Here is a 26,830-nt window from a genome sequence, read left to right on the forward strand (position 1 = left end):
AGAAGCCGGAAAATGTATTTGACATTGAGATCTCAATTCTTGTGGAGATGTAAGAAGAAGGACATTATTGATTTCATTTCTAAATGTCTTGTCTATCAGCAAGTGAAAGTCGAGAGAATGAAACCTGGAGGATTAATCCATAGTATCGAAATTCCCCAACGGAATTAGGAACATATTATTATGGATTTCGTGACTCATTTACCCATTTGCCCAAGGGCTATGATGTTATTTGGCTTATTATCAATTGTCTTCCGAAATTTGCACATTTCATTATATATGAGTAGACTTATTCTTATAAGAAAATGGTTTGTTGTTACATCGAGAATATTGTGAGACTCCACGGTGCACCAATCTCGATTGTATCAGATTGTGATCCTATATTTTCTTCTAAATTTTTGGGCAGTTTCAAAGAAGATATGTGTACAAGTTTGCTAGCACAAGAAACCAATTGGTGGAAGTTTTAGTAGTGGTAGTCATCATAGCAGCTCAAGTGGTGGTTACAAACCTAACCACTCTTCCCATCATTAGATAGAATTATATTTACTTATTGTTTTTATTATCTCCGCATATTATCAATTTAATTGATGAACAGTTTAGATTATGTTTTAATTGATGAACAGTTTAGATTATGTTCAGTCTTTATTACTTCACAAACAGCTTAATTTTGACATCACCAAAAAAGGAAAAATTGTTAAAGATAAAATTTGAATCTAAGTTTTGGTTATCACAAATTAAGATGATCTCGACTTAAGCTAAAATTATTAAATACATATCACTGAACTGACATTATTTATGCTTATCAACTATGTTGACACAAGATGAGATGAACAAATGCAAATAAACAAATCGAGTTGTCCAACTTAATTGTTCAAATAAGCTTCTACACAGCTCGAGTGGAACCAAGTTGTCTGTATTTATTCTGTGAGCAGAATAGATATGTTCTTAGACTAATCTGTCAACATTCTCTGGATTTTATTCCAAGAGTTTCAGCAAAGACAGAATAAAAAGATTTAGTGGTTATCCATTTTCTACTAATGTCCAAGAAATTTGAATTATTCGATCGAAAACATGACAAGGACACGTGGCATTCTGCTTAATTATCAACTACCTATTACATTTATGAGTATTGTCTTTATATATTAAGTTGGGAAACAACACCTAAGAAGACTATTGTTACACTGATCTTCATCAAGCATTCTCAAATCACACAGCATCTCTTACAATATTTATCTTAAGCTGTTTTTGCAAGCGCATAAAGTTTTTATCAGATCGATTAAGTATCATACTGTCCACATTGTATTCTCACTTAGTGTTTCACTTGTCATTTGTATACAAGCGTTGTATTATGACAATCATCGTAATTTCCATGAACTTGTTTCTGAACAGATCGAAATAAGAAAAGAGTTGCTAGGAGTTTCAGCTCATTAAAGTTGGTGAACAAAACTGAAGTAGGTTTGTACAAATAGTTCTACCAATCAAATATTTTAGTGAAATCTTTTTGAAAACAGAAGAAAGGAGGACGTAGAAACTTAATTATTGAACTTCCATAAACAAATTGTTGCCTCGTTTTACTTATAGTCATCTTATTTGTGCTAATAGTTGTTATATGCGTTGCTCATTCACTTACTTGAACTTATATATTGCACTTGCATATATCATAGTCACCTAGTAACTTGATTTGTTTCTGCACTTCAACATTTCAGTAGCCCAAGTTACTTGAGCTAATTGAAATATTGATTTGAACTGTTAACACTACTTGAATTTTGCATTTTTTGTCATAGTCTTATAACAGTTCATTCACACCCCCTCTAAACTGTTATATTCGATCCTAATACTATACCGATTCCATCAGACAAAATCCAATTCCAAAGACTAGATGTTTGACTCCAGGCTGAGAAGCAATTCTGAAAACAAATACAATGTATCGACAATATATCGAGCAAACGAAAAATAGTAGCGCTAAAGCAACCTTCTAACCGTTGTAGATATCCTTTTCTAGAAAAAAAAACTAAGGAAGAAAAGGGAAGCAAATTCTTCAATATACTAAATAATACTACGTAATCTGTCGGTAAATTGTTGGAATTCTTCATCACGAGGCAAAACGCTTACTCTAACATATTTTGTGCTGTCGCCGAAGTGCTTTCCGCTTCTTGTCAATATCTTGTGCTCGCGGAGAAACTTTTCACAATCGTATATTTCGCCTTCACACTTGAGCCAAGCAAAAGCTACAAAACCAGATAATTTTTTTTGTAAGATCGACCATGGTCTACGGGTCCGTGGTTTGACAAAAAAAAATGCGAGGAGTATTGGAAATTCGAAGCGCAAGGAAAATTTTTTAGATTATTTTATTAAAATCTATAAAATCATTTAATTATAGTCAACATCTTTCAGTGAAATGAATATGAGAAGAGAAATCTCATAATTAAAAAAAATATAATCAAGAATATTATCTGAATTAAAATGATAAATATTTGAGATTTGATTTGTCATATCTATAATCAAGATAAGTCACAATCAATTCAAACTCTTTTCATGATGGTTAGAAAACATCTATGGATAGTGGCGGGATTCCTAAATATATGTCGTTATTCAAAAATACATCATCACATAAATTGCGTAAAGATTTTGAAAATCTTTGTTTTCGGCGTTCGTCAGAGATCTCGCTGATTGCAATCTCAAATTCAAAATATCAATGGCTAGAGGTAACAATTCGTTCATGTTTATATTTCTGCATTCCGCATATCCGTGTTTGCGTATTATGTTTGTGCGTATGTAGATCGAATTCAGTTCTTCAGTATGTTAAATTTATAATAGTTGGTATTAGAATGGTTTTGCCTCAACCTAGATATTTTTTGAGATGTTTGAACATTTCATGTTCGCAATCTTAATTTTGATGTTAACAAAACTTGTTGTTGTATTTCTAACATATTTACTCATGTGTGAAGTTGCAAACACAAGAAGCAAACTGAAACTGAATTTAGCCAAATTGATTTTCTGGCGATCTTCGGTGTTTTGATGATATCTCTCAACTGGATTATTCGAATGACAATCCACCAAATAAAAAGATTAGAAAAATCAATTTGAAATAAGTCGTATTTTACGTCAGTTGGATATGAGCAGTTACGGTATTTTGGTCATATCTCGCAGCTTGGTTATTGGAATGAAGTGATTCAGAATGCGTAGGAAAGATAAAACTATGATCTACAAATTATATTCATAAGACAAAGTTTGAATCGAAGCTTAGGATACTGATAAATGACAATGAAGCTACATGATTCTGCACAAACTACCAGCTGAAACTGAACTGGACCAGCTGAAACTGAACTGGACCAGCTGAACTGAACCAAACCAGTTAAACTGAACTAAACCAGCAGAACTTAACCAGACCAGAACTGAACCAGTTGACCACTCAGGAAAATGTCCAGTAAGACGAATTTGACTGTTTCAATTTCAGAAACAGTACAGAAACTTTCCAAACGATCATATTCTTGAATCTAACGTATATATCATTGTTGGAGCCAATAAATACAACATCTTAAAGATCAAACAAGAGCTTTTGAAGAGAATTCAAAGCATTGGCAGTTAGCATGAAGAAATCGGGTAATTGAGAGCACAAGCTCTTGTTTGAGGATGCATTTGAGATGTACATTCTAAAGGATAAATTCCTCACACAATTACTCACACATATATAAGAGAGTTGAACTCCAAATATTAATTGAGTGAATCTTCACACAAAGACGTAAAGCAATGTGTTTGTAGTCTTTGCATATGATATATTAAACAATATGCTGATTGTGATGTGCTTCCTACAATCTTGAGTGCTAGGGGTTCTAGTTAGGTGTTGCCCTTCTGAAGTGGGTTTGTACAAGATGTTGTATAAATCAAAATCTTCTAGTTGATTCTTCCCAACGAGAAGAAGGGGTGACGTAGAAGCATTTGAAGTCTCCGAACATCCATAAACAAATTTGTGTCTATTTGATTATTGCATTTACTTATCATTTTCATTATTTTAAAGATGCATTCTTGTTTTATGTGTTCTTCAAATATCAAAATATTGCATATAAAGTGTTTGATAAAACGCTTCAACCAAAATATTTTTACTCATTCAACGTGCATATATTTTAAATGCTTTCTAAAATATTTAATTGGTTTCTACGAAAGATTATTTCGAGTGTTCCGCTTGGTTTGAAAACCAAACTTGATTTAATTCATCGGTGTTCAATATTTCAAGAACCGAGCTATTCTAGCTCAACGATTATCCCCTAACCGATCCTATCATGAGATTTTTAAGATTGGGAAAAATTTGGAAAATTATATCGATGCAATTTATATTTGTATAATGAATTTTTATATAATTTTTGATTATAAATACTATTTTTGGTGTAATTTTTGGAAATCAAATAAATTGGACAGAAAATCCTAACCTTGTAATTGATGATATTCGCCATGGTACACAACTTAACTCCGACGAACAAGATTATTAGACGACAGCCCGCATTGGGCGACCCTTTCTACACCGCTGGTCGGAAATTACATCGAAGAAATGGCTGGTAATTCATGATATTGTCTGCACAAAGATGAGTCATTGTTTTCCAGCAAGTTGTCTCGATTTCTGACCATTCAATAAGAGCGGCTGTGGAGTGAAGGTCGAGTAAGGTGTGTCTGACATGTTGAAGATGACAGCCAACCAGAACTCGCCGTCAATTGATCGAATTTATGAAAATCTCGATCAGTATCCACTATTCCAAAGCTAATTTTTTTCATAGCCAATAGCACGACGCCAAAGAGCCACGAGTGGTCGACAGAGATCGGCCATCCATGGGTAATGTTTGATAGCCGGCGATTTCGCCGCCAATCAATTTTTGGAGTTAGGATTTTCAAAATTAGGGTTTTAATTTGGAAATATTTATGACTTGGGGATTTTTTTTTATTAGGATTTGACTGAAAATTTCGAAATATTGATTTCAATATGGGGATTTTGAATTCTTGGAAATTTTTACCCTCAATTCTCAGTTTATAATAATATCAACTTAAGAATTCTCAAATTTTTAAAATTTTATTTATAGGTATGTTTTTATTAATAATTTATGCAAATTATTAAAATCCTAAAACTTGAATTTAGAAAAATGTGCTTCCAAATTATGAATAATGACATGTTAAGAAATTATTTGCATGAATTATTATGTTCCATATTGTTTTTAATTATGAAAATTATAATATTATGATTTGCCATAACCATACGTGCAAATAAATTTTAAAAATTTTCATATTAAAATTTTTAAGGAATTACTATTATTTAAGAGTTTGTTTCGGATAATCGAGAAAATCAAAACACTTAACTATTTCAGCAAAAACAGCTACAATCTTCTGTGTATAACAGGAACGACTTCAACCGTATAAAATTATTACCATTCAATCGTTTGAAGCAGAAGAAGTTCAAACTTTTAAAAAACTTCCCAACCGGTTGTTTGAAGACTTTAAATTGAGTCATTAAAGAGCTATTTATTGCTCACTTAATGAATGACATTTTCTGACCGGTTCAGGACATTCAATGGTTTTACATCGCTACAATTCAATCAGGTCCTGCACCAGTTCCGATATTGATCTGCATTTATGTCATTATCCCAGAAAAGAAAGATTACTTATATCCTACAAGTTCTGATGGTAAAAATAGTTGTCATAAAAGAATACTCAGTAGTAACTCTTTAAGAACGGGATTCAAAGTTATGCTAGCAAAGAGAACATTAAATGCTTTAATGAAAAAGATTTAATGTATTTGCAGCTGATAGTGAAACATCATTCCAAAGTTACAGTTTAACGTTACACGTCTCTTTCCGACCGTTGGAATGACAACTTATATAGGAAGAGCTGGAAGTATGCAAGATATAGAGATACAAATCGTCAAGCTTTCAATAGTGCGATTACTACAAGCATGCATACTTAAAGAATCTGAGCGCAATCAAAGATCATATACCTTATCGCTCATCAAGCACGCACTCAACAAAAAGATATCTGATCATTCTAAAGATCATATTCGTGCTACTAAAACAGATTGTTTTACTTACATCAATAACATTTGGTTATTTGATTGATAGTAGTGTTTGGTGAACCGAGGGTTTTTAAAATGCAAAGGTGTATATTGATCACTAAGAGTTCCAAAATAGGCAGTGTGATAAGTCCTGATTGGAGCGGACTATTGCAAAGAGTTTTGTAAAGCCAAAGTCTTTTAGTAGAATCCTTCCTACAGAGAAAGAAGGGGTGATATAAGAGTCTTATATCCGAACATCCATAAAAATCATGTGTCTTTACTTTTCGCAAGCTTTTACATTTCAAACCATAGCTTGTTGATTAGACTGCCAACCGGTTGAAACTATCATTAAAAATATTGAACTGTTCTCCGCACTTTTCAAGTGGTTTATATTTCTAACTGTTTGAGAAAAACTTTCAATCGCCTAAAACGGTTGAAAACAAATTTTAAAAGCAAATATTTTCAATGAGTTTATTCACCCCCTCTAAACTCTTTCTCGATCCCAACAAGTGGTATCAGAGTAGGGTTCTCTCGAACATCGATATCTACAATTTATACATCGCATCTTTCAACAAAATTCATATGTTTTCTAAAAAAGACTATGATGACTGAAATATACACATGCGGACACATTTAGCAGCCCAGGACACTTGTGAACGGTTGGATTTGGTCTGCGTCTAAGCCACGATCGGTTGGATTTAGCCTTCTCAAATTTGACATATCCTATACCACGTGGCCTTCCATTGTTCTCAAGTCTTACGTTCTGATTGCTTAAGACTTCAGGCTTGTTATGTTCATGTACCGTACTAGATCCGACAAATTTAATTGATTTTAAATTGTCTATTTCTAGCAGCGATTGAGTTTGTGCTTCAGAGGTATTGCACTCATTGATACTGTAATCTACCCCGGTTCTATCTTCGGCCAGTTTTTGCATCTCATGCATCCTTTCAAGAGAATCAGAAGACTTGTTCCATGTGTTGATTGTGTTCATCAACCATTTATTTTCTTTTATCGTGGCATGGAACAAATCATCCGCCAGCAGACTTATCTTCACTTTCAAACCGTCAACCTCCTTTTGCTGCAAGCAGCTTGAGAGTGTTAACTTGTTTTTTAAGTCCTGTTTTTCTGCTTTAGTTTCATCGAATTGCTGCTGATAGTCCCTTAAACTCATTCACCAAGTCGTGTAGTGTTGTGACAAGGTCTTCTCATGTAAATTCAATAGAGTCGAAGTCAAATATCATTTTATCCGTGGATTCTGAGTCTTCATCAGCCATGAGACATTTTACTAGTCTCATTGTCAATTTCACTCGTAAATACCTAAAAGATGGACCTTTCTGAATCTGACTCGGCCCACTCGCTTTTATCTTCCTCTGCAATCAAAACTCGTTGGTTTTCTTTTTGATGAACTTTTTGTCATCTTTGGACCGTCTCCTATCAACCGGTTTCTTTTCATCTTTCTTCGGCCTGTTACACTCTGCAATAAAATGTCCATTCTTTCCACAATTAAAGCAAGTTTGACCATCATCTGTATGGTCTTTTTTGAAATAATATTTAGTCATCTGAGATTGATTTTTACGCATAAATTTCCTAAACTTCTTGATAAATAGGGACATGACTTCATTGCTCTGTTGCTCGGCCGATTTCATACTTGTGGACTCTTCGACTGGAAGAGTCACTGCGGTAGCTGCCAGGGTCTTTTTTTTTAGAAGTAGATGGTTCTTCTTCAGTTCGTATTTCAAGCTCGAACTTGTACGCTCTAAGACCGGCAAAGAGATCGTGAAGCTTCAGCTTGTTCAGATCTTTAGATTCTCGCATCGCTAATGTCTTCACGTCCCATTCTCTGGGAAGAGCTCTCATTACCTTCAAGGCAATTTCATGGTTATAATATTTTTTTCCTAGTGAAATAAGTTCAATAATAATAGCACTAAACAGTTGCCATAAAAGAATACTCAGCAGTAACTCTTCAAGAAACAGGATTCAAAGTTATGCTAACAAGTAGAACATTAAATGTTTTGCTGAAGAACATTTAATGTATTTGCAGCTGATAGTGACATATCATTCCAAAGTTACAGGTTAACGTTACTCATCTCTTTCCGACCGTTGAAATGACAGCTTATATAAGAAGAGATGGAAGTATGCAAGATATAGATATAGAAATCGTCAAGCTTTCAACAGTGCGATTACTACAAGCCTGCATGCTTAAAGAATCTGAGCGCAATCAAAGATCACATACCTCATCACTTATCAAGCACGCACTCAACAAAAAGATATCTGATCATTCAAAGATCATATTTGTGCTATTAAAACAGATTGTTTTACTTACATCAATAACATTTGGTTATTTGATTAATAGTGGTGTCTGGTGAAACGAGAATTCTTAAAACCCAGAAGTGTAAAATGATCACTAAAGTTCCAAAAAAGAAAGTATGATAAGTCCTGATTGAAGTGAGCCTGTTGCAAAGAGTTTTGTAAAGTCAAAGTTTTTTAGTGGAATCCTTCCTACAGAGGAAGAAGATGTGACATGGGAGTCTTATCTCCGAACATCCATAAAAATCTTGCTTTTCGCAATCTTTTACATTTCAAATCATATCTTGTTGATTAAACTGTCAACCGATTCAAACTATCATTAGAAATATTGAACCATTTTCCGCACTTGAAACTTTTTGAGAAAAACTTTCAAACGCCTAAGAACGGTTGAAAACAAATTTTAAAATCAAATACTTTCAAAGAGTTTATTCACACCCAAAAAAAAAAAAAAACCTCTTTCTCGATCCCAACAAAAATTCACATGTTCATATTTAATTATTTATTTGTTTCACATAACTTTATATAAAAAAAATTAAGTTACAAATATGAATAATAAATTTACAAATAAAAAAATTGGCTTATAGAGATCCATGATATGGATAATTAAATAATTATTATTACTAAATACATATGAAAACATAATTTGAGGGAATCTTTCATAACTGATTTAAATTGTCTTGAATTGTTACTGATCTCCCTGAGGAGCATTACTCTCTTTAGGGATTAGATATTTAAAGGTCATTAACCCTACATATCTTTCCTGATAGCACTCACAAAAATTATTAATTGTGTCGTTAAATAATTATTATATAAGAATTAAGTGAAGCCAAAATTATGGTCTATAAACACGTATAATTTTAAATAATTAAGGTTTAACCACAACATCCTAATAATATGAAATTATACATATAATGTGAGTAGATTATCACATGAAGAACATTTATTATGGTAAATTAATAAGAGCGTAAATATTTATACGTTTGTGGTAATATCTTAGTAATTCGTATAATTTTGATTTATTAAATTAATAAGAGCGTAAATATTTATATGTTTGTGATAATATCTTAGTAATTCTTATAATTTTGATTTATACATTATCTTTAATTGAATTAAAATTACACATTAATTATCAAATTTAGCTGTAATAGACATAAATTACATACAATTATTCATCATTTGGTCATACTTGGAGATGAATAATTATGGATAATAAATATTTAATGCATAAAAAATTCAATATCTTAGTGATTCATATGATTTTGAATTATTTTTTAAATTTACTCACAGGGATTAAAAACATAATATAATTAAAAAGTTATATCATTAATTTGTATGAATATGATTGAATTAAAAAATTAGCTCATGATCAATTTTATGTCGGTGATCACATTTATTGCATGATTACAAGGGTAAAACATGACATATGATTCGCTTTATTTGGTTACATTAACATGTAATTTATTTATTTTACATCATTTTATCATGTTAATTACTCTGATATTAATTATAAAATTTCCAAAATTTAATATTATAATTATGAGGTGCGGAAAGAAGATTATTCTTCATTGAGTTTAATGACACTGAATATACTATTAGGAAATATGAATCATCTGTCATTAATAAAATCAGTTATTAATGTGATGATCTTTATGAAAAATGGACGAGATTTAATAGTTTCTTATATAGTTTCATTAAGATCAATATTTCAGCTGGGATCAGGTGTTCAATTGAACAGTATGTTAATGTTCATACAATCACAAACACCTTAATTATATAGTTTTCATTTTTAAAGCTCACCAATCAATATTCAAGTGCATGACCATGTCATACACATAAAGAGATATGACGTCTCAAATTAAAACTACGGAAGATTAAGATGTTTCTAGTTTACAATTTGAACAATCTCGTTCAACATTATTACTCATTTAAGATCTTCTAAAACACACGTAAGGTTAAATGATCAATAAATGATTTTTGATAATACATATTCCTTAATTTTCAAATTTATTATTTAATTTACTATATAAATCTTATATTTGGTCTTTTTTGCAGTAATTTTAAAAAACATATCTAATATTTTACATTGAATATTTAAGAAAATAATGTTATTAAGAAATGTGTTATAAATTAATTTTTATTGGTTTTGACACCTGCTAGGACTACATTAAGGAGAGTAGACCAATGTGTCAAAGAAATATTTAGATATATTGGAGGTCATTCACATGGATATTCAAAGATTTATATTGTTAGAAATATTTTATTATCTTATTGATTATTACTCACGATATGTATATTCATACTTGCTTGAAAAACATATAAGATGAAATTAGAAAAATAATGTTGAGAAAAAGATATGGTAAAAAAAAAATATTATGGTAGATATATTGAGGATGGACATGGTGTAGAGCATAGTTAGTAGTTCCAAACTTCTTAAGTTTGTGTGAATTGAAACTACTAGGAAGACTTTGCATATATTAAATCGAATTCCAAATGAAGTTGTCGAAAAAACACCATTTGAATTATGAAAATGTTGGAAACCGAGTTTGAGACATATGCATGTTTGAATATACTTGTCTAAAGTAAGGGCTGATAATCCACAAGAAAACAAGTTACACATGTTCGGATATATCAAAGGTCTAAAGAATATATATTTTATTGCCCATTACTAATCATAAGATTTGTGGAATTAAAAGATGCGAATTTTTTTTAGAAAGACTTGATTAATGAGAGCGATCAACTTCATAATATTGATCGGTATGATTATCATCCGTCCACACAAGTTATATATTGTTTTCTATTCATAACATCTTTCAAGTTAAAGTGTTTGTTGTGGAATCAATCATATAAATTCCATAAATTGTTAATCATGATCATGTAGATCTTATTGCTCATAAAGATATTGGAAAGTGTTGATGCAACGTTAAGAAGATCTAGTGGAATTAAGATACCAACAATTATATATGATTATATTATATATCTGAAATAATTTGATTATTTGTTCTTGAACCGAAAATTATCCTGAGATGTTTTCACAAATCATAAGCATGTAAAATATAATTTGTGCTATAATGTTATGAATGATAAGGAATTTGATAGCAAGTAATGAATGAGTTTTTAACAAAAATAAAGTTTCATTAGGCAACATTTAACAATATAAAGTTAGACTCATTAGTCATTACTAAGGAATTTACTCAAGGGGGGATCAAGTGGAGGAACTGACTACATGAAAATATTTTCTCACGTATTTAAAAAAGTTTTCTTCATGTGGTCATGACATTAATAGTCCATTTGATTTAGATTTTTCATTATACGGATGGAAAACAAATTTTCCTCAATAGTGATATGGAATAAGTATGTTACATGAAATAACATTAAGGATTATTCTCTAGTTATGTAAGTATTTAATATTACAAGATTAAGAAATTTAAGAAGATTGAAACAAGCCCCGAATGATATTTAAGGTTTCAGAATGTTATCTCTCCATTGAACTTTGTTGAGGTTTTTCAGAAGTTATCTCTTCATTGAATTTTGTTGAGAACTTTGTGAGACATTATGTATGCCAGAAGGTTAGCAGGAGCAGAATTTGTAGGGAAATTATCAAAGTAATCTAGGTATTGACCGCTAGAAAGCTGTAAAATGTTTTTCGGTACCATACATAAACGAATTGATAAATTTAAAAGTGATTTATTAGTTCCACTATGGAGTCCAAATTGTCTCTAATTTTGAAGCACTATTTTATTGTGTATATTAAATGATGGGTTTCATTTTTGGGTTTAGAATAATGAATTTTAGATCTAAGCTTTTAAGTTGTAGTCTTTGTGACTAAAGCAACATTCGAATTAATTATATTGACATAAAGCGTTATAACCATCGGAGAGCGTGTCAAGCAAAATAAAATGGTCATTAAACACATTAATACTGAATTAAAGATCATTCGACCTAAAGACATGCAAATTAAGATGTTTAATAATCGTGTAGTAATTAATTATGGACTTTGTTCATGAAAGATTTTATGTTATACATTTTTTGATTATAAAACTAGTTCAATTACAATATTTCTCATATTCAGTTATCTTGAGAAAATATCAATTAAATTAGATCTAGAATAAAGCATTGATTTTGTTCATAAAGTTATATTAAGGAATATGGTACATGTGATACATGAAAGATGATATTCAGTATAAAAGGACATATCATCATGATTCACGTATTTGCTTCTTAACTTTGGATGATTATTAATTTATTGATTATTCAATTCATTTGAAATGTAGACCAAGTGGGAGAATTTTAAATTATTTTATTAAAGTATGTAAAATAATTTAATTATGATCAACATATTTCATTAAGATAAATATGAGTACAGTCTCATATTTAAAAGAAGATAAATCAAAATATAATTTGAATTAAGATGATAAATATTTTAATATTTGATTTATCATATCATGGATAAATATCATCAAGATAATTCACAATCAATTCAAACTCTCTAGATAATAGTTAGAGAACATCTATAAATATTGATATAAGTTATTCAAAAATACATCTCATAAATTGTATAAAGATTTAGAAGATCTTTGTTTTCTTTACTTTTGGGATCTCGCTAGTCGCAGTTTCAAATTCAATATTAATGGCCAGAGGTAACAATTCATTATGTTTATATTTCCGTATATAAATCTTTTCGTATTATATTTGTGCGTATGTAGATCGAATTTAGTTTTCAAGTATGTCACGTTTCTAACAAATTTGTGAAACAGTTGAAGATTACCTGGTTGTGTTGCAAAAGTATGACCATTGAACGTGCATTTGGCGGAAGGGAAATGGGGCAGGCTAAAGATCTTGCTTTGGTTCACAGCATTTCGAAATTGTTTCCATCTCTTTGCCATGAGGTAATAGCTATGTTCAAAGAAAGAATCACCTTCCCTGAAGTATTGGTTGGTGCGATATTCGTGTGTATCAGACACCACCTGCAAGATCTTTGCTGCCCGAAGCTGGGACTCTTTAGACACACCTATGGTACTAAGCATGATAAATTCCGTCATTTTCTTTGCGATTTCTTCATCTTTGACAAGAGCCCATCTATAAGATAGAACTGAAATTTTTTTAACACAACGTAGTATTTCCAGAAAATGAAATATTCGAAACCTGGAGCTTACCCCAAGCGTGTACCAGCATGGCCAGTGGTTTTTGACACGGTGAACAACATGATATTGTGATCTGCAGCATAGGAGATTGGAGTATATTGTGGCCAATAGTACGCTAAGTCATGAATCAGCATTCCTTGATCTTGATCCACCACAGCTTGTCTTGAGAATCCATCTGGGTTGTTCGGAGACGTTACAAGTTCGATATACGGTTTATTCTGCCTGAATTTGTGAGCATCACCACCCCATTTGTAAAGTCCAGATTTAAGAAATTCAGTGATCAGTGGATATGACTGCAGAAAATCTAACAGGTTCATCAAGAATTCTCGATGGATATATTTCTTGTATTGAAACATGTAATTATTCGACGACAAAAGTTTTCGTCCAGCCGAGTTGACATCAGAAAGCAGATAAGCGTCAGTTACAACGATCGCTTGACAAAAGATTAAGCCGATTTTTCAAGATCATGATCTAATTTTGAAGAGTTTGGACTAGTGAGATTATTATTATCCACCCGCACTTTCTGAAGCCACATTGGGGCCCAATGTATTCAGAGTCAAGGCGGGTTGGACCTTTACGGAAGAAGCTCTCCCAATTTCTGTCTTCTCCTTTCACAAGACCAAGCCCGAAATCTTGTTTCAAGGAATTGTTGCACAGGCAATTGAAAGCAGTTGATGATGCCACAGGCATCTATCCATGTCCTAAAAACCCGTTATCTTTGTTTTACTAAAAGTTTTAAAGATATTTCAGGATAGCAATTCAATAACTCTAAAGCAATTCAATAACTAAACAGGTAAAAAAGTTAAAACTCCAAACTTACAGTGCTTCGAATTTCAAGATGTCAAAGAATTCTCCAAAGAATCATTCTTTTGAGAAATATTTGAAGAATTGACAAGTAAAGAGACATAATTTCAGCGACTTACAGAATAGAATGGAGCAGCACATAACACGTCGATTGGCTCTGAAGCATTGGATGGAGAGAGTGCATATAGCACGGCCTGGAAAAGTTGCGTGGAACCCGTCCCGACCACAATGTAGCGGTTCTCGGTAACAGCATTGCCCACCAGTTTGTGCAACCTGATAATCGAACTTGCGAGTTCTGGCTCTAGGAACCAGCAAAGGTTTCTTTTATCGGAAAAATAGCTAACGAATTTCCAGCCGGGGATCACGACTGTGGTTTTGTCCCCCATCTGTTGCCAATACCTCTCGTACATAGTCGGATCACCACTGCTTAGGAAAAATTGTTAAATGAGAATCTTGTAAAGCCAACATGCCATTAGCTCGAAGTTACTACAGTAAAAACACAATTTGTTCCATACTTGTGACCCTCTGGATCTAGTAGCTCACAAAGATTAGCTACTTTACTCTTATCAGTTGGAAACTCCAGATTCCTTCTAGAGGATAGATTTAGTCAAGATTATAAGTTAAGATGATAATATTGTGTATTATCCATGTAAAAATTGTTTAATTAAAAGCTGTGAAGTTATATTCCCTGATAGATTATATGTGGAAACCTTAAGTGTAACGACTACACCATGTTCTTGACCTGATTTTCACTACCACCATCTCCACCAGTCGTTGGAGTCGGGATTTACACCTAGGGGGACGAATCTAAAATCTTAGGAGAGGCAAGACACGTTTTACATTATGTCACGTATACGAAAATCACATGTATTAAATGAAGAAGCTAAGGTTGTGTTTGACGGAATGATTTGGATTTGTGGGAGTATTTCAAATACTTTGATTTACTGCCTATGATACATAGAATATATGCAAGTGAATTGAGTTACAAGGGGATGCATGTAACATATTAAGTAGCATGATATAACATCGCCATACCAAGGATGGTCCATAATCAAAGGACACAGTGGTCCACACCATTGCCTTGAGTTCCAATATGGGATTGGAGTTAATTATTGGAGGGCCAAACTTGTGGGACATGCACTATAATGAGATCAAATGATTGAAAAAAAGACAAGTAGATGTCAAATCCATAATTATTCCTTGCATCAAGAGACAAATACCTAAAAATATATCCAAGAAAATGGAATCTTTATACTCTTTTCCATGTAGTGGCGTGTAGTTCATGAATCTTGAAGAGTGTTTTTCTTTTATTTTATTTAATCTGATTTTAAAGATAAAAAGGAGGTCTTAATGTGGCGAAACACACAGCTTGGAATGACCCACAAAATCGCATCTCAGTTTTAAAAAACATGAAGGCCATTAAAAGGATAGGCTTCTCAATGACAAAACATGGGACCAATAGTCCAGGTTCACGTGAATTAATGATATTCCGGTTGACCAAAGAAAACCCATTATAAGTTAACTATTGAGGAGATTGGATTAAACTTGTGTGAGTTGCCGTCACATGGGTCCAAAAAGAGATTCTAGGTGATGCTTTCTGTTAGCTACTATGATGTGTTCGTGTTGATTTACAAAGATCATTAAATCAAGTTGCTCATTGAATCTACTACATGGTCTTATAACTCTTGTCAAACAATTTTCACAAATCAATATCGGATCCACAAACAACTCGAGATTACAAACTTCCATTGAGAGTAATGTGTGCATTTTGAAAGCACAAACAACAATATTCCCAATACAAATATATACTCGATCAAGAGCTGATAACATAATAATATCGAGTGATTAGAAAAGTTTATATCAAGCTTATGAATGAACATATTATTTTTGACCAAGAAAGTTTATGGCAGTACAAAATAAAATTTGGAAAAAATTATCATAAATTGAAGCAAGATGCTACTGCTCAATGGCTGTGCACTCTAACATGCACCGTTGGAATTCCCAAGTCAGCAGGACTTGTCCCTGTCTTTAATCTGACATAGCGTGACCCCCAAGTGCACGTTAGGAAATCGCACCAGTGTGACAGAGAATTACACTACCCCATCATGCAGAGTCAACAATTTCAACAATTTCAAAGTTAAAAAAATATTTACTAATCCAACCTTCATGACAGAGACGGCATACACTATATTATATTATATTTGTTCTTTCAATACTACTCCACTCATTTCTTATTATATGTGTGTGTGTTTGTGTGTGACCTGTATATCTTTATACACTAATACACCTCTATTTGCAGCCAAAAACTTATTATTTAAAAGAGCAAAATATTCCCCTTGCTTCAAGAAAAGATGACACCCTTCGTGCCACAGAATCCATCTAATCAAAATTTAAAACCTAAAATAACAAGAGATAAACTCAACCAAATCCTACTGCATTAATTCACCATTGTTCATCATCCAGAAAGGTCGCTACCCCCATTTCAAGTCTTTTTGTGACTATTTCTACTTTCTAACCAAAAAATTCAATAAAATATCGAAACAAAATAGACCCTTTTCTTCCTGCTAAAATGGTCATATTTATTCCAGCAAGGAAAATGAAAAGAAAAGAAAGAAAGGGAAAGAAAAGAATAGAACAGAGTCAAAAAAGAAAGAGTGCAGTTCTTAAACAGTACTTACTGATCAAGATCAATAACTCCATCAACAACTTTTGAAGAAGATGGTTCAAAAGGAAACCTTCCAGCAACATGGGTGTCTCTTTTTGTAACCAAAGATTCATTCTTGCACTCAGTTTTAAAGCTGAAAAACTCCACAGATTTGTGCTTCCCATTATTGCAGTAATCTCTATATAGAAGCCCAGCGTTTAAAGCCAAAGAAATCACCAAAAAGTGCCCCAAAATCATTGTTTTCAACTCCATATTTCAATTTTCACAAAATCCAGCTCCGAGTTACGCCAGACCCCTTCTACATGAGTGAATATTTCCTGAAAAAAGAATCATTAAGCAGAATAAAACGTACACAGAGCAATACACAGTGAATAAAGGCCGATGGTGCATGGCCTAATTGATGCAACAAACTATTGTATATTATACAAAGGCTTAATCTTTTTTACAAAAATATAAAAATAATCCGTCGATGGGATCTTTTCAACATAAACTATTGATTCAGAATCAAACACAGACATATTCCATTAAAAAAGTTCCTTGGAAACCGACAATCGATACCCCAAACAAAAGAGAAGATTCCCATAATACATAAACTTGTTCGTTCCTACCGAAGGCTGACAAAGAAAAGACTCCACGTTCGCATTTCTTGGCGCAGTGTTCGACAAAGAGATTGTGAAATTAGAGTGGGAGAAGAAGAAAAATAAGGTAATTTATACGCAAATTAGCAGAAAATGAAGTGGAGCATATAGTTTATATATGTTTAATACTCAGTAACCAAGAAAAGATACACCAAGTCGATTCGGCGTCATCAAAATATAGTATAGTAATTCTCGCTCACGCAGACTCGTGATGGGGACATATCACCCATCGGAAGAAAAGCAAATTTCCAACTATTTTTTCACTTTCTTGGAGTATCGTAATATTTTATCACATAGTAAATATGTTCCAATTTTGGATAAAATCGAAAAAATCGAAAATTTAAATCAAAAAAATCGAACATTGAATCGAATCGAAAACAGAATTTTATGACTCGAATATAAATGTTAAAATCGAAATTTATTTGGTTCGATTTCGGATTATATATGTCAAAATCGAACCGACCAAAAAAACAGAAATTTCGTTAAATTAATAATTTTATTTTTATAATATATTTTTTGAGAAGATACATGTGAATGATAAATTATTTTTAATAATATTTAGTTAATTGTTTTTTATGTAATTTATTTAGATTTTATATTTAAATTTTTTACTAAGAACACATGTAAAAAGATAACATATTATATTTTACAATATATTTATTTTATTAATTTAAATAATTGTATCAAAACCGAAATAATCGAACCATTTCGGTAAAAAATCGAACCGAAGAAAAATGGTTTAGATATCGGATTATATATTTGTAAAACCGAAAACCGAAATAAAAAACCGAAGATCGAAATGAACCGATCGATGAACATCTCTGTCACTTACTCAAAGGATCAAATTTTATCATCAAAAAAATTTAAAATTGTTTGGGTTAGATTTTAAAAAATCCAAAAATTGAATAACAAAAATCAGATTAAAAAATTTGAATCAAACATTAATATATTGTTTGGCTGGTGAGATGAAACGAGGGAAGATAAGATAATAAATTGAAAGATTAAAGACAATATAGTTATTTTTTTACTCTAATTATTATAAGCTTGAGAGAAATATGAAGTGATTCACAACAAATGATGTCTCAATTAAAATCCATAATTTCTTGTTAGATCTTATTATTTTTGACATTTTGGGTTTTTATATTAAAAATGAAATAAATGGATATCGTCAATTCCGTTCGATTCATCGTATAATCGTTACCATAATTTTTTTAGCATCAAATATTCTGAGATAGCAATTTTGGATCACAATTTTGAAAATATATCACGAAATTAGTTGTTGTAGTTATGTTTGATTGTGAAATCAAGTGTCTTGACTAATTGAGTGATATTTATTCAATGTGTGATGTCTAATTGTGCCATATTGATAAAGAATGAGAAGTTGAAGTACTTGAAGAGAGAAATTTTTTTTAATAATTAAATATAGAAACAAAATTATATTTTTATGAGTTCGGTGAATAAGACGACCTAGATACAAAAGAAACGGATTTTCAACTCGATTAACTCATAGAAAAATGTTATTTTTTATGTCAAAAGTATAATTATGGATTAGGTCAACATGTCTCACGATTATAGACACACGAAATCGTCTCACGATAGATTGACTCATATTTTAATTGGGTCTTGTCAAAACAATTTTGGTGATATGGGCCTATTAAGCACTGGGTTTGGCTGGTCCAAATTTAACAAGTCCTTGATTGTCTGTTGGATCTGTCCATGCTCCGGATCTCCTTGTAAGGACTTTGAGAAATCTTTAAGTTGTAGGCATTGGAATAGATAGAATTTTGACTATGTTAAATTTTGTAAACTGTGGCATTTGAATAAGTTGCTTGAAGGATAAAAAAAATGTGGAAATAATTCTTTTTTGATGATTCTTGGTTCTGCCAATTATATAAAAATAACCTTCCTTGTCTTATATTATTTTGCAGAATTTCAAATAAATTGAAAATACTCTTGAAAATTTTCAATATATTTCATTTCATAAGATTACAGTACAAACAATAACATTTTCATCTTATATTGGAATAAAGGGACAAAATTGAATACACGCTGTACACACTTCAAGAATGATTCCTGTGAAGTGCGACCAAGGATGCATATAAACCATCTTTAATGTTAATCAAAGTCTCATGCTTCCCTTTCTCAACTATAGCTCCATTCTTCACCACTGCAATCACATCTGCTGCTTTGATTGTTGATAACCTATGCGCCACCACGACTGTGGTGCGGTTTCACCATTACTCGGTCCAGAGCGTCCTGAACCAACCTCTCGGATTCAGCATCCAAAGCGCTGGTGGCCTCATCTAGCAGCAGGACACTAGGACTTTTTATGATGGCCCGTGCGATGGCCACACGTTGCTTCTGCCCACCGGACAACTGAACGCCTCGCTCTCCCACCGTGGTGTCGTATCCCTGCATTATTATGACTAATACATGTCAACGTGTTTGCAAATTTTGACAAATAAAATTTGACAGTTCAAATTTGGACCTGTTGCAGTCCACTGATGAATTGGTGGGCATTTGCCAGCTGTGCTGCAGCGACGATTTCGGCCTCGGTTGCATCGCCTTCTTTCCCATATCCAATGTTGGCACGAATTGTGTCGTTAAATAGAACTGGTTCTTGGCTCACAAGTCCAAATTGTTTCCTTAGCCATCTCAGTTGGAACTTGTCAATTTCAATGCCATCAAGCGTGATTTGGCCTGCATCAGGATCATAAAATCTTTGCAATAATGAAATCACAGTTGATTTCCCACTTCCACTCTCGCCAACTAGAGCAACCGTCTGAAACATTAGAGGCGCACACATAAATATCAGAGGCCATATTCACGCACCAATGCTTCAATTTCTAAGGTCTAAAAGGATGAAATTTATTGGCTTTACCTTGCCACTTGGAATTCTCAAGGACAGATCACGAAATATCTGCACATCAGGCCTCGTTGGATACTTGAAGCTCACATTTCTCAGTTCAATTTCTCCGTTTACACTTTCCAGTTTCATGCCAGATTCATCACTTGGATTGATTTTAGATTTTCTGTCAAGAATGGCAAATATGGAAGAAGCCGCGGCCTTGGCTTTTTTAGAATCAGGAGCAAATGAACTTGATTGAGAAATTGCTATGGCAGCCATAGTTAGAGCAAAGAAAACCTGCGAGAGACGTAAATTATTGAGAACGTAACAAGTGTTTACATGTTATGATCAAGAGCCAACAAGAGGTTAGCATCCTGCACTGCACACTTACCCGAAAAACATCTGTAAATGTAATTTTGCCATCCTCAACAAGTCGAGCACCTGCGTAGAAGCTGGTTGCATAGACTAAAAACAGCAAAGCAAAAGAGAAACCGAAGCCTACACCGCTGACCAATCCTAGTCTAATTCCATTTCTCATTGGACCTTCACACCTCTGTTTATACATGGCCATCACCTTCTCTTCCGCGCAGAATGAAGCAACTGTTCTTATACTCCCAACAGCGTCATTAGCTATTTGACTTGCTTGTTCATACATTGCCTGCAAGAATTTTTAAATAAAAGGGAACATATATCAAAGTTTTGTAAAAGTTAAAGAGTATTTCCTCAATCAGATCAGATATACGATTTGACATGTAGCTAACCTTTGCATCTGCACTGAACCCCGTCATGAACTTAATTTGTACATATCCATTCAATCCTATCAGCGGAATCATAGCAAGGACGATAAAAGCTAACTGCCAACTAGCTTCAAAAGCAATTACCAGCCCAACAATCATGGAGGATAAATCTTGAACCATCTGAGCAAGTGAGTCACCAACTAAAGCACGAACAGTAGCAGCATCAGCAGAGAGCTGTGATCCAATTATTCCACTTGAATGCTCGGGCTCGTCGAACCAACTAACCTCCATGTTAACCACCTTCTCAAAACACATTAATCTAATCCTACGGATCAACTTATTGCCTGCGATACCAAATAAATATGTTCTTGCAGGATATGCAATAAACGATACAACCCCAAGGACCACAAACATTAAGGCCCAAAATTTTGAATCTTTGCGTAACTTGTGTGGTGTCTCAAAAAATGCTTTGATAACTTCGGAAATTAATATGCCAAAAAGAGGTAGTATTGCACCATTAATGACAGCAAATATAGTTCCCACCAGAAGCACGGGTAACTCTGGTTTGTTAAGATATGCAAGGCGCCGAAGAGGAACTTTTCGAGGCTTATCAGATTTTTTGTGGGAAGCGACATCTGCATCATCCAGTGTAGTTTCAGCGGTGTCAAGAGCTGAAGGCAAACCAAATGTCATCGACAACGACTTACGACGACTGCTAGTTCCTATTCCAGATGACCCTTTACTTATAGAGCGCTTGAATGACATTTTTTGACTTGACATTTTGCCAGAATCAGTGACAACATCTGATTTTTCTTTTTCATCAAATTCTGAATCTTTATTTACTTCCTGCAACCGTATGAGCTGCGAATATGCTCCTTCAGAATCCTGAACCAGTTCAGTATGCGTGCCTGAAATAAAAACCAGTTAGTTTTCACAGCATATTCTACTTTGAAATAATTAATGAAAATGAGTACTTTAATGATGCCTTACAAATGAAAGAAGAATACTAGAAGTGTGAGACATGATGACTGCTTTCTATAAAAGTGAAAAAATAAATGCATAGTCTACCTTTCTCAACCATTTGGCCTCGGTGAATGACCGCAATCATATGAGCATTCCTTACCGTGCTCAAACGATGAGCAACGATGATGGTTGTTCTGTTTACCATAACTCTGTCTAATGCCTCTTGCACGACTCTCTCAGATTCTGAATCTAACGCACTTGTTGCCTCGTCCAAAAGTAAAATTCGAGGATCTTTCAAAATTGCTCTGGCTATGGCAACCCTTTGTTTCTGTCCACCGGAAAGCTGAGTTCCATGTTCACCAACCATGGTGTCGAGTCCCTATCGGAAATCAAAGATTATTCTTGTCAAGTCGTGACTTAAATAAAAATACAGCACAACATTATGCTCTCGACACACACTCACACAAGTCAAATCAATGAAGAAAAAAGAATGTATATATCAACTTATAAAAGAACCTGAGGCAATTTATCAATGAATTTAGAAGCGTTTGCCAGTTCTGCTGCGGCACTTATTTCCTCAGTAGTTGCACCATCCTTCCCATATGCGATGTTATCTCTAATGCTGGCTGTGAAAAGTGCAGGTTCTTGGCTGACAAGACCAATCTTGGACCTAATCCACTTGAGCTGGAACTCTTTAAGATTGACTCCGTCGATTCGAACTTCACCAGCTTCTGGGTCATAAAATCTCTCTATCAAGCTAATAACAGTTGATTTCCCACTCCCACTCTGTCCCACCAAAGCCGCTGTTGTTCCGCCAGGGATGAACAGAGAGAACCCTGCGAATATTGACTCATTTGGTCTAGCTGGATAACTGAAATGAACATCTCTTAATTCAATGTCCCCCCGAACATCTTCCAATATGGTTCCCTTGGTGTCATACGCATCTATTTTTGGTTTTCTACTAATAGTTTCAAACAACTTGAATGCCGCAGCTTGACCTGCAGCGAATGCCGACATGCAAGGAGACGCTTGTCCCAGAGACCTAATACATAAAACAGACAAAAATATTCATACATGTATAAAACAAAATCCAGAAAATTATCAACCTTGGAATCTTTACTCACATGGAACCAGTCAGCACCGCAATTATCACGTTAAGCACATCGCCACCGGTATAACCTTTATCCAAGATCAGCTTTCCACCGTACCAAATTGCCAAAGCGTAACTGCAGAATATGATGAACATAACAGATCCAAGCCCAAATCCACTTGCCCACCCTTCCTGAACACCTGCTCGATATGCTTTCACAAGGGACTTGTCATAATCAGACACAGCTTGCTTTTCCCCGGTAAAGGAGGCAACCTAAATATATATATATATGAATCAGTGTTCTTACACCTGAAAATTTTGTCATATACTTCGGTTTCATACAGGCAAGTGACTAACCGTTCTGATGGAGCCGATCGTTTGTTCAACCACAACTGCAGCCTTGGCATATGCGTTTTGGCCACTAGATGCCATCCTGGACAAGACAATGGACATGAGTGCACCTGATAGAACCAGCGGAGGAATAGATGATAACAAGACCAGCGTAAGAAGCCATCCTTTAATAAATGCAATCACAAAGCCTCCCAAAAACGTCGCCAATAGCTGTATAAACTTTCCAACCTGCAGCATGATGTTAGTGGGATCTTAATATACATGCTCTGATTGATTTAGTAAATATTAGCAGAGTGAGGAATAATTAATACCTTCTCACCCATGGCATCTTGAATCAGTACAGTGTCACCAGACATTCTTCCCACTACTTCTCCTGTATTTGCTTCCTTATCAAAGAAAGCAACATCCTGTTGCAAAATTGTTTTCAGATAAAGATTCCTAATTCGTGCGGCCTGCTTTTCGCCGGTGATCATCCAGCATGCCACCTCTGTGAAACCAGTTGTTGAAAAAGAATTATGCAAAAGTTCTTCAAGGAGTAAACTTATAATCTCAGACTGATCAGGGGTATACTTACGAAGAAACGCCGCTGCACCACATCCCAACGCCAAATACACAAACTTTAGCGCTACCTACAGATGTACAATACAATCGTAGTTCATAACACATGAGGGAACATATGTATTAGTTTCCATATTAAGGCTACCGAGAAGACAACTAACCTTTGAAACAACGGAAACGGTGTCCGTGGTCGTGTTTTCCCCGAACGAATCAATCAACTCCCCAAAAAGAATTGTCATAAGAGGAAGGCATAGCCCATTTCCAATGGCACCAATCGAACCAGCTATCATTAAAAATTTATCAGTAGAATCAGCAAAGGCGAATAGCTTGTAAAAAGGCACAGTCTCCTCCTTTTTCTTGGCATTTTTCAAGTCCTCTTTGCTTTCACCCACACCAGACCTTTCCTGAGTCTTCGTTTCCAAAGCGTTGTTGTTTCCAGATGCATCCGCCTCAGTTTCCATTTTGTACTATTGTTACCCAAACCCTTCTGGCTTTTCGTAAAGTACAGTAAACTTCAAGCTTTTTCAACTTCTTACCAACACTATCTATATGAATAGAGTATAATGTACCAGCCTCGTGAGTCCAACCAAAACTGCAGCTGAGGATCGAATAATATTTAAATATCAACACTATGAATAATACATAAAACTAAAACCTCAACCAAAACAGGCATATATCCACAATAAGTACTTCCTATTTAATATACCCACCCAGAAACCGGAATACGTAAACTTCTACCAACCCGACAAGAAAATAAAATCATAAAAAGAAAAACAGCGATCCAGAAAACCCAAATCTTGATTTGTCCCAAAATGCAACAGATAAAAGAAGCGAAGCATGAAAACCCACGAAAGACCATACCAAAGTCAGCGCCGTGAGAGAAAGCTGAAACCTCAACTACAAAGAAATAGGTCTCAAGCTGGCATATATATTAGTCCTCCCGCAACTACCGGGAAGTAGCAGAAGCACTTCCGTGGTGCCCAAGATCATCTCTGGTCAAAAAAGCTTAGCTTTATATGTCAGGAGATCTCTCATATAATAATAAGATAATTGTTTGTATTGGAGTTTGCCCAGCCATAATAGGCAAGAAAGGATCTTCTACTTTTCTAGGTGAGAGCATGTGACGCGCTCCCTCCATTACCTTTGTAGGCGCTCCACATTCGTCACGCATGACGTGTTATCGGGACCCATACTCACCTGTGAAAACTACGCTACCAAACAAGAGAATGACCTTGTCTCGAAATTTGTAAGAAATGGAGCCATTGTAAAATATTTACATGGTCGCGAAGAGTGCAACAAAATGTTTTTATTTTATTATATTTTTTGAATCCAAAAAGAAGATTCTACAAAGAAGATAATAAGCCAACAATTGTTATTTGTCTTGAAAAGCATGCTCGTTAGGATAAAATGGGTCAAGGATCATTTAGTCTAACGAGAATTAAGAGTACATGTTGTATTAAAAAAACCAAAAAAAAATTGTAAAAATTCATGACTTCCCCTCCCTTGTCTTTGATCAACTTTACTTTAAAAAAAAAATTGTTTTTTAACGGTAGTAACATATATCCTTTAGTCTAATGAGGATAAGAGTGACCTGTTGTATTAAAAAATAACTCAAATATGTGCATGATTGGTGTCTATAATATCAAAACTATATATATATATATATATATATATATATATATATATATATATACTATAAATTGCGCTTGAATTGATAAACTGATTTGGAAGACGATATTTGATTTTTAGAAACGTATTTCAAATAACACTTACGTTATGTGTATATGACAAAATTCACCATAATCACTATTAAAAAAATTTACTTATGTAATATTTGAAATTCATTTAGTTTATATTTAGATGGATGGAATTGAAATATACAGATTTCAATTATATTTTTATTTTTAACCATGAAATAATATATGAAAACTTAAATTCATACCTTACTTATTTACACATTTGTAACACAAAGTAACATGAATTTCAAATTCATCAATTATTGGCTGAACTTGAAATTCGTCATAACAAACCTAAAATATTATATAAACATACGTAGATTTGAAGTTTACTGATCTTTTTTCACTAAACTACAAAAATATATTTGAAATCTATGGATTCGAAATCCAGAATCCAAACACAACCTCGGATTTGAAGAAATATTTGAATGAATGACTGTGAAACTGCCTGATATGATAATTGAATGATATTCACTAAATTAACTAATTGTTTGAAATTCATCCAAACAATTCAAAAAATTTAAAATAACTTATATTCAAAGGCATCCTTAAATTTCAAATATAAAAGTATTATTTTATTTTAGTTAGATACATGCATTTGAACTAGATCTCATGCCAATTAAGTTTTTATTTATTTATTTGAATTGAGCCTTTCTTTTTTCCAAAAATTAGTTGAAAGTCAGAATTGTACTTGCTTAGCCACCAAGAATGTGGAGTAGTTGACAAGTATCCAATTTTAATTTTCTTGTTTTTGGAATGGTATGCACCATTGGACAGCGCGTGAGTCGGTAAGGGACCAAACCCTAATTGTCTTCTTTTTTAAAAAAAACGTCACACTCACTCGCTGGTCGCTCACAACCCTACATTGTTTGTGTATAATGAAAAATGTTGTTTTATTTTAAATTATACGAAATATATATTCTAGAATAAGTAATAATTATCAATATATATATATTGTGTGTGT

General features: G+C 33.5%; 2 protein-coding genes across 2 annotated transcripts; both read right to left on the bottom strand.

Annotated features, from left to right (window-relative positions):
• Positions 1 to 1,865: 1,865 nt before the first annotated feature.
• On the bottom strand, positions 1,866 to 17,846 carry LOC142531858 (tryptophan aminotransferase-related protein 2-like). Its single transcript, XM_075638127.1, has 6 exons — positions 17,554 to 17,846; positions 16,959 to 17,262; positions 14,400 to 14,703; positions 13,489 to 13,769; positions 13,101 to 13,411; positions 1,866 to 2,225 (listed from the first exon to the last, which is right to left on the bottom strand). The coding sequence occupies exons 2-6, from the start codon at positions 17,195 to 17,197 to the stop codon at positions 2,044 to 2,046; spliced, it is 1,317 nt and encodes a 438-aa protein (XP_075494242.1). The 5' UTR covers positions 17,198 to 17,262; positions 17,554 to 17,846; the 3' UTR covers positions 1,866 to 2,043.
• Positions 17,847 to 19,531: 1,685 nt separating this feature from the next.
• LOC142530800 (ABC transporter B family member 4-like) lies at positions 19,532 to 25,231 on the bottom strand. Its single transcript, XM_075636638.1, is given in 14 exon segments — positions 19,532 to 19,811; positions 19,813 to 19,995; positions 20,072 to 20,365; positions 20,465 to 20,728; positions 20,823 to 21,089; positions 21,193 to 22,076; positions 22,237 to 22,510; positions 22,648 to 23,173; positions 23,256 to 23,494; positions 23,579 to 23,800; positions 23,884 to 24,059; positions 24,147 to 24,201; positions 24,292 to 24,728; positions 24,992 to 25,231. Coding segments are annotated over 13 exon segments (3,852 nt in total). The 5' UTR covers positions 24,592 to 24,728; positions 24,992 to 25,231; the 3' UTR covers positions 19,532 to 19,643.
• Between the last annotated feature and the right edge of the window lie 1,599 nt (positions 25,232 to 26,830).

This window comes from Primulina tabacum, chromosome 17, assembly GCF_025594145.1.
Source record: "Primulina tabacum isolate GXHZ01 chromosome 17, ASM2559414v2, whole genome shotgun sequence".
Classification (NCBI taxonomy): Eukaryota; Viridiplantae; Streptophyta; class Magnoliopsida; order Lamiales; family Gesneriaceae; genus Primulina; species Primulina tabacum.